Genomic DNA, 9,415 nt, shown 5'->3' with positions numbered 1-9,415 from the left:
TCATTTTTTTGAATAGCACTGATCATAATATCTCAGATTGGTGTTTTGGGGTATGGCTTTTGTAAAAGATGAGATGAAAGAGAAAGTTTACACAAACCAACCTCAAGTTTTGAGGTCAAATAAAATAATATATGGTTGAAAGCTGAAGATCTATACAAGGACCAAAGTAAAAGTTTGAAAATAGTCATTCAGATATAATTAATGTATTGCCACTTTCCGCTTTATGAAATATATATTTTTTAAGTTAAATACCTGAAGAAAAGTCGTAGTAGCAAGATTCCACTAGTTCTCTATGTGGAAGACATATTTCTTTCGAAACTAAGAAAGCTAAGAAAGCAATAAGGTCTTCATTCCGACGAGGAAATACATACAATGATATAAAAAACATATACTAGAACGGTTGGGTCTCTTAACTATGACCAAGTGTATACACAACCTGACCTTGCTCTCACCACTGTATATTTCAAAAGATACCAAAGTGACCCTAGAATAATGCATTGATGGGCTGCCAAAAAGGCTTTCAACTATCTATAAAGAACAAAGGATCTGATGTTTATATTTAAGGGAACATGTTGCCTCAAAGTTACGGGAGTATCTGAGTTAGACTTTGGAAGATGCTTGGGGACGCAAAATCTACATCTGGGTTATGTTTTTGTATTTGCTCACGGAGCTGCATCAAGGTCAAGTACCAAGCAGAATATGAAGACAACATCAATCTTTTTGTAATTTCCCAAGGAGCTTTCTCATAGTCTTGTACAAACACAAATAAATCAAAGATAGAGCTGAAAATGTAGCTCTTTTTACACATCTTCATAAGCCATATGGATGTAGAAATTCATGTCATTTATTGGAGCTGTTTGCTCAATAAATAAGCCCATATGTTATATAGTGACAATGAAGCTATCTTCAGGTTTTTAAATAACACCTTTCACCGTTATATTTGCGTGTACAATGAGGAAAAGTTCTTAGTTTAAATGAGAGGATCAGAGATGGATTGGTGTCCATTGTGCATACCACGAATGGTTCAACGTTATCTGCCCTGCTTACTAAGAAATTCCGGCCAGTTGTTTATCGCAGACATGTCTTAAGCATTGGTTTAATAGGTTTCCCTTGGCTTGTGCGATGAGACTTCACAATTAAGACGCTGATGTATTCATATGTTATAGCTCTAATGAATAGATGTGAATCTTATTTTGGAATAGAGCTTGGATTACCTTCTCCTGTTTCATCCATGCATTTCTGCTTCTGTAATCCGACATGGTTTCAACTTCATAGATAAAATGGATATCATCATGCTTTTTCTTGTATCCTGGTGCTGCAGTAGAATCATGGTTGTTGCGAAGATCATTTTTTTCAGATCGACGCATCAAAAACTGATGTACACTCCTGGAAAGAACGGTGGTATATTTGATGGGCTTCTTGAAATAATCGGCAAGACCCGGTAGATCTTTAAAGAAACATATCAATTAACATGATCAAGATCCGCCAGCTCATAGAATCATCAATCTACTTCATAAATAAAAGAGATATCACCATGCTCTTTCTTGTATCCTGGTGCTGCAGTATAATCTTGGTTGTTGCAAAAGTCATTTTTTTCCTTGGATAGACGCATCAAAAACTGATGTACACTCCTGGAAAGAACGGTGGTATATTTGATGGGCTTCTTGAAATAATCGGCAAGACCCGGTAGATCTTTAAAGAAACATATCAATTAACATGATCAAGATCCGCCAACACATAGAGTCATGAATCTACTTCATATATAAAATAGAAATCATCATGCTGTTTCTTGTATCCTGGTGCTGCAGTATAATCTTGTTTGTTGCAAAAATCATTTTTTTCCTTGGATCGACCCATCAAAACTGCTATACACTCCTGGAAGAAACGATGGTATATTTGACGGGGTTCTTTAAGAACCAGATCAATTAGCATGATCATGATCCGCCAACACACAGAATCATCAATCTACTTACCAAGTTCACCAGAGACGAGCCCACCAGAATATTTATTGGGAATTTTAACAACCCCTAAGCACGGGCAGTAAATCGATCACCTCACAGCCAACATCATCCAGCCGTCTCACTCCCAAGATTCAGGCCCACTCACAAGACGCCACGTGTCCTAAAAACTCCAGAGATGTTCACGAGAGAAAGAGAGAAGGGCTTACGCTTCAGGTGGAGAGGCGAGCGAGGGCGTGAACTTTAAGAGGAGGCGTTGGACTTCATCTCGTAGCCGAGCTGGAGAACGGTCTGGTCCTGCGGCGTGGGGTAGTGCTGGGAAGGATCGAACATCTGCAGGGGGTGGTAATAACCTCTCGGGTCGAAGCTCGGCAGCCCATCGAACTCTGGCCCAGCCTGGATGAGCTGCTGGGTGCGCTCCGTTTCCGCCAGCTAGTGTATTCATCATGGATCATGGGTCGTTAGACAGTTGTTATTCTGGTGCTTGTGATTGGTTGTTAGTTACCTTGGAGCGGAGGAACATGCTCTCGTTCTCCAGCTCCATTTCCTGCTCATGGATGGATCATGGGTCGTTAGGGATGTGAACTTGGTTTGGGCGGATGATAATTTTAAGGTTGGAAGAATGGAGGGAAGTAGTTTTTCTAACCCTTTTCTGCATGTACTCGATTTCAGCGAACAAGAGCTCTTGCTGCTTGCAGAAAGGACGGTGTCAGATTTTGGGCAGAGAATGGCTTATATCTACACCTAGATTTCTATGTTTGATCTATATTAAGATTTATATCTATATGTATGCCTATCCGTAGAAATATCTGTAACTATGTCAAAATATATAGCAATATTTATATTTGTACTGATACTTTTCAAAAAAAAAAATGTACTGATATCAAGATCTAAACGTATTTAAATATATATGAGTATCAATATACGGATAAAGATATATAAAACACGAATTATATATCTATATCTATATTGACATCTATATCTATATCTCTATATGTATCTATGTCTATATCTATATCTATATTTATATCGATATCTATATTTATATCGATATCTATATTTATATCTATATATATATATATATCTATATCTATATCTATATCTCTATATGTATCTATGTCTAGATCTACATCTATATTTATATCTATTTCTATGTCTATATCTATATCTATATCTATATTTATATCTATATCTATATCTATATCATTTATATCTATATCTATATCTATATTTATATCTATATTTATATCTATATCTATATCATTTATATCTATATCTATATCTATATCTACATCTATATCTATATCTACATCTATATCTATATCTATATCTATATCTACATCTATATCTATATCTACATCTATATCTATATCTACATCTATATCTATATCTATATCTACATCTATACCTATATCTACATCGATATCTATATCTACATCTATATCAATATCTATATCTATATCATCTATATCTATATCTATATCTATATATATCTATATCTATATCTATATCTATATCTATATCTATATTTATATCTTTAACTATACTATACTTATATTTTTACTAGTGGTTAAATCCGTTTACATCAGCAGCTACACCTAATGGTTATATCCTTTTACATCGACATTTATAAAGATATCTGCAACTTTATTTATATCTAAATCTTTAACTATGTCGACATATGTATCTATGGCTATATCGATATCTAAATCTGAATCGCCTTTTATATTTGGATACAAGATCGCGATCTAAGTCTAATTCTTGATATACACCTAAATTGAGGGAGAAGTAGCAACCTTCTTGGATCTAACGCGGGCGATTCCTCTTTCCAGTCTGTTTTCTAGCTGTTTTAGCTCCTTAACATTTAGAGAATCCAGGTGCTCCCCCATTAAATGCCTTCTCAAAGAGAGAGAAAACATGGGTTAGAGTTCAGAATGAACATCGAAATTGAAGTTAGGCCTTGAGATATTAGTATGAACAAATAGGCTTATGAACTCGACTAATCACCTGTTTGAGTTCTGAAGCATCTGTATCTGTTGACGTAGTTTCCCAGATTCCTGCTGGTAGTGTTGCTGCACAAAATTTTCATCCTCTGTTTCTCAAAGTTCTTCATGACTTGATTTCAGATACTCGATTTTTTTCCAAGTAATCAAAAGTAAAGAGAACACCGTAATAATGCTGTGAAGGGAAGGTAATCTTTACCTGGGTTTTCACCTCCGTTATGACCCCTGGGTTCGATGAAGAATGAGACTTCTTGTATCGGTCAATCGTTGTGTAAATGCTGAAATTATTTTGGCCGTATCAATGTCATGATGAAGAGATAATCTGGGCCAATTGGAATTAGAGATGGAAAGTGCTCATGCAGAAGAAAAGTTAAGTCACCTGAGTCGATAATCAAAAACAAATCAAGCATGATATAGGTTGGCCCACCGGGAATGACTATTTTCATTTTAAAAGTAGCGATTCGAAGGAAGTGAACAAGCGGACAGTGGTATCGAGAAGGTTTTTCTTCTCGAAAGATTGAGCAATGAGTAATCCTGGTGAGCGGTGTATTCTTTATTTGGCAAAAAGTTATTGTAACATGAAACAGTCTAAAACGCGGTAATGTCAACATTTGAAAATTTCCCGAAAACGAAATGAATAAAATTCAGCTAGGAGACATAGATTCAGTACTATGTAACCCTAATGAGTTTTAACTTTTATCCTGTAGCCTGAAAATTTTATTTTAATAGGAAACTATAGCTTTAGTTTAAAACGGTATGAGATAAAAAATCAAAAAAAATCCGGAGAATGAATGATAGAACTCGACTAGGAGCCTTTCGCGGGGTAAAAAATTGGGGCCTTGAAGTTTTAGGCGCGTCCAGTATCACGAAGTGAAGCTGAATGAATCGGTGGTGCTTCAATAAGAAATACGATTTCGGAGATAATAACTTCATCAAATGCTCGTTTTTGGTATCGGTTCTACAGGCATGAATGGTGCAGAAAGTATGAGAACAGACGTAGTCGTATGCGAATCATATGTCTCTTAAATAATAACAGTATTTGTAGAGAGCTAGTGAACTATATTCATCACGAGTAAGAAATATCTCGCCTTGTTTGAAATCTAGAGTCTGAATATTGGAAAGAACAACTCGTCCATGAAGAAAATACTTAAAAAGGTACGAAACGAAGAGTCCCAAACTAGATTTCTTCCCTCATTTTGAGAGCACTTAAAGGACATTTTTTTGATATTATTGATCAGCTGTTCTCAAGCAGTACCAATAGTAAGTCTTGTTAAAACAAGAAACGGTCTCCAGTCGAGAAGTTTCAGCATTTTTGAGATGATTTGTTGTCTAAGAATGAAAAATATCATTACAATTTGAGCAAGGCAGCAAGTTTTGTAGAAAAATGAAACAGAAAATAAGGCGAACTTATTGTCCTCTTTTTGATGCTTTTAAGCCATCAAAGAATATATAAAATCCTCAGAATGGGCCCAGGGAGTATGGCAACTTACGCTGATATGGTTTGCTAGCAAATGAAGTTCGAATGGAACCTCTGAACGCTCGGAGATTATAATCTTTTGATCGGAATTCAAACACAAAAAGAAATGATAAAAAAACACTAGCTTTCCCTATTATCCCCGGTGAGTTGTTCTCCCATCATTACATTAAAAATTTATCGGCGAGACATGGACGGTGATTTTTGGAAAGTCAAACAATTGTCTCTCTTTGAATTTCTGCCCGAGATAGACTAACTATACCATATTATTATTTCGTTAAATTTCGGCTTTGGAGTTAGACAAACATTGATTAACTAGTTATCTTTCAGATGAAAGACCTTCACCTGAAAGGCAGAGATTTACCATATCAAATATTTCCCATGAGAAAATGAGGTAAGAACATATACAGAGAGCCAGAGACAAGGGACTCATCTGTCGTCGCTTTGCGTTTTTTCATGATGGCAGTGACCACAAATTGATTCTCTGTTTCTACGTTCACCTTCTCCGACATACAGACTCAATCGAAAATTCTCCGACACTTTCGATGTAACAATTACTGTAGCGTTACACCGCAACACAATATTTCCAGGGGGTTAAAAAAATATCACTCACGATAAGATGCCAAAAATAGATTACTCAATGATCATATCCTTCACATGATTTCTCATGCCATCAGCATGAAAATGAAATGACGGACCATTATATGATTATAATCTCTGGACAAAGAGCCAGTTTCCCCTATGATGTAAGGGCAAATGAAAATATGGAGTGATGACACGTGTATAGGTGGAAAACTCTAGGTCTCGTAGCATTCAGAGAAAGTACGATAGAACAGCGTCTGTCGACTTGCGAAATGAAAGACAAGGCAAGAGTGATGGGCAGAAAGAGAGGCTTTTGAGTTGAATATACTGCGCCGTCGGAAAGACAAGCAATCACTGATCAAGTAGTAATTGTGTCAACAAAACCGTTGCATGAAATAATGCAAGTGACAGGGCAAAATGACATAAAGATACTTCGATACATTATAGTATAAAAACGGAAGAAAATTGACATGACAAATAGAATCTGATGGAAACGGCAAATGGGAATGAAGAAAACAAAGAAAAAACCAGTGCAACTCCAGCCGTAAATCCATCCTTAATCTCCGGGACACTTCTCTCTTGATGCGACTGCTGCGACCCTAGGATCAAGTGTTAAAGGCAGATCCCTCGGGCGAGATTAGGGTTTCTGACATCACCCTCTTCCTTCTGGATGGTGCATTCCAAGATGAAACTAGTAACTGGGTTGTCTTTCCCCAAATTTGTTTTTCTAAAAAACTAAAGTATACATAAATCTGGTAATGAAGAATTTCATGTATTTTAGTAATAAAGTGCGACTTCTCAGACAAGAATAGGGTTTTCTGATATCACCCTCTTCCTTCTGGATAGAGTGTTTTCTGAGTAGAAATTGGAAACTGGGTTTTCCTTTGACCTAGATTGTTTTCATAAAAACTAAATGAATAGATGAATCTTGGAATGAACAATTTCATTTACCCCGTCGAAACGAAGAGATTTTTCACCAAATATGAAGCAAGATGAATGACAAAACTGAAAAATATATCAGGTCTTACTTGCCACAGGAGGAATATTCATAGAGTCTCCCCCTGCTGGAGAAAACTATCAGCGCGATCTCGGCTTCACATAGAATGGATAACTCGTAGGCCTTCTTCATTAGCCCGTTCCTTCTCTTGCAGAAAGTGACCTGGCGGTTGGTCGTGTTCTCGATCCGCTTAATCTCAATCTTTCCTCGTCCCATCTTGTTCACAAAATTCTCACTGCTCTCTTCCGTTTGTTCTTCTCGGCAACTGCAGTAATGAAGCCGGAAAAACAAGTAAATTATTGGTTAAGAGGCTCCAATCTCGTCATCAATGGCCGTTATAAGTGGAACGCTAAACAAGATAGCAGCTCGACTGTTGTTAAACTTGGAAGATAAGTTTTCAATGATCAATGAAGCTGGCACTAACTGGAAACAAAACGAAGAACAATGACATTTTGAGGAGACGGATCCAACTACGTTAACTATTTTGACATTCTGATGCGGATCTATTTCAAGATCAGGCTGGAAGCCGGAAAATTCAAAGCATTAAGTATTACGCATCACTGCATAAAATGAAACCTAAAAAAAGATTGGATATACATTCTCTGCGTCCTGTATCATCGAACAAGAATCTAGCAATGATAGCGCAAAAGGAAAATGAAAAAAGCAATCGAGATGAAGAAAGACCGAATGGCACGGGAAGATTAATCATTGGAAACCTAGCTAAAATGCAGAACAAAAAGAGCTAGAAAGGAACAAAGAGGAAGAGCAGAGAAGCCCTTGCACAACTACGGTCGGAGTTAAAGGCGTGCAATTCCTTAAACAGTGAAATAGAACCAGCCGTAGCGACAGAGTTACCTACCGAAGACGGAAACCTATTGGGAAGAGAGTGAGACGAAGAACAAGATAACCTAAAGAAACGATCAAAATAAAAAAAACTACTGGTTTCATGCTTCTTCGATCGAGAATTCTATCCTTAAATGGGCGCTTTCCGAGTTCACCTTCTTCTTCCCCGAACCGGCGAACTCTCAGCGGACACCAGGAAGCTCCACTTTGCTAATTCCCATGAAATACGAGCTGATATCACCTCTTCTCCTCTCTCTCTCCTCTGTTTCTCTCTCTATCTCTACTCTCTCTCTCTCTCTAACTCCTCTCCAGAGCTATGATCGTATATATTTATAGCTGCATGGGGTGGCATGTGAGATGTCCCCAATGGAAACAATCACCCCCGACCTTACACTGTCCCTCCGGTGCACGTTTGCCATGGCAGTCTCCCCGTTCTTACGCCCCCTCGGCCACTCTGCTGGATCCGGATAAGAGGTCGATATCAATCCAATTTGGTAAACCTAGGGGGCTATTATGTGATTGTTTGTTTAAATTGTGGTTTGGAGGGAGAAATTGTCTCGCCTGCAAGACTGAGAGTTCTTGCAGGGCGACAAAGGCTTGACAAGACCAACCCAGATGAACTCCACCGCTGTAACGAGACCGGAGATTGCTATAAATGGAAATTCTAGAGAGAGAGATGGGGGCGGCGGAGGAGGATGAAAGCAGCTTTGACCGAAGATTTTGGGGGATCTTCATCGATTGAGAAATCTAAACGAGTTCATTGCACCGGTAAAATAAGAACATAGCTCCGAGATGACGATCCCGAAGTGATATTCAGCTATCTCTCTCTCTAGAATTGTAGAGAGAGAGATAGAAGAGTTATTGGGTGAAGAGAGAGGCGCGTGAAATGAGGGCACAATTACTAGCGTGGTTGCCGTTTATGGGAAAGCTTGTGACAGACGATGGGGGTCGCTCTCCGGTTGCCATTTCCGTGATACGTGGGGGATTCGGCTATCCTTTTTCTTCTGCCTCTCGTCTCGCCTCCGTAAGCTCGTTCATGCACTCTTTCTCTCTCCCACAGTAAAAAAAAGGGCATCGTCTCTCTCTTTCTCTCTTTCTCTCTCTCTCCCCTTCCTTCTCTCTTTTATCTCTCTTCTCTCTCTCTCGCCTTCCTTCTCTCTTTTATCTCTCTTCTCTCTCTCTCCCACTTCTCTCTCTCTTGTCTCTCTTCTTTTTCTATCTCTTTTCTCTCTCTCCCACTTCTCTCTCCTTCCTCTCGTTCTTATCTCTCTTCCTTTTCTATCTCTTCCCTCTCGCTCCCACTTCTCTCTTCTTTTTCTATCTCTTCTCCCTCTCTCCCACTTCTCTCTCCTTCCTCTCGCTCTTATCTCTCTTCCTTTTCTATCTCTTCCCTTTTGCTCCTACTTCTCTCTTCTTTCTCTCTTCATTTTCTATCTCTTCTCTCTCTCTCTCCCACTTCTCTCTCCTTCCTCTCGCTCTTATCTCTCTTCCTTTTCTATCTCTTCCCTCTTGCTCCCACTTCTCTCTCCTTTCTCTCTTTTTCTATCTCTTCTCTCCC

The 9,415-nt window shown here is 38.4% G+C and overlaps 1 protein-coding gene across 2 annotated transcripts; it reads right to left on the bottom strand.

Annotated features, from left to right (window-relative positions):
- Positions 1-1,815: 1,815 nt before the first annotated feature.
- Positions 1,816-8,195, bottom strand: LOC144705530 (agamous-like MADS-box protein AGL11). 2 transcript variants are annotated; one of them, XM_078578268.1, is made up of 8 exons: positions 8,013-8,195; positions 7,046-7,279; positions 4,161-4,239; positions 3,966-4,030; positions 3,755-3,854; positions 2,605-2,646; positions 2,464-2,505; positions 1,816-2,390 (listed from the first exon to the last, which is right to left on the bottom strand). In XM_078578268.1, the coding sequence occupies exons 2-8, from the start codon at positions 7,228-7,230 to the stop codon at positions 2,202-2,204; spliced, it is 702 nt and encodes a 233-aa protein (XP_078434394.1). In that variant the 5' UTR covers positions 7,231-7,279; positions 8,013-8,195; the 3' UTR covers positions 1,816-2,201. The 2 variants fall into 2 exon arrangements, with proteins under 2 accessions (XP_078434394.1, XP_078434395.1); XM_078578269.1 differs by lacking the exon at positions 8,013-8,195 and adding an exon at positions 7,612-7,965.
- Between the last annotated feature and the right edge of the window lie 1,220 nt (positions 8,196-9,415).

The sequence above is a fragment of the Wolffia australiana genome, chromosome 7, assembly GCF_029677425.1.
Source record: "Wolffia australiana isolate 7733 chromosome 7, ASM2967742v1".
NCBI lineage: Eukaryota > Viridiplantae > Streptophyta > Magnoliopsida > Alismatales > Araceae > Wolffia > Wolffia australiana.
Note: the sequence above shows the minus strand (reverse complement) of the source record. Positions and strands in the feature narration are given on the sequence as shown.

What these genes read in the sequence shown, in the direction of transcription:
- LOC144705530 (XM_078578268.1), bottom strand. Translation starts at nt 7,230, where the DNA reads ATGGGACGAGGAAAGATTGAGATTAAGCGGATCGAGAACACGACCAAC. An exon ending in TAACGGAGGTGAAAACCCAG is followed by an intron (nt 4,031 to 4,160) that starts GTAAAGATTACC and finishes AATTTTGTGCAG; the next exon opens with CAACACTACCAGCAGGAATC. An exon ending in TCGAGTACATGCAGAAAAGG is followed by an intron (nt 2,506 to 2,604) that starts GTTAGAAAAACT and finishes ATCCATGAGCAG; the next exon opens with GAAATGGAGCTGGAGAACGA.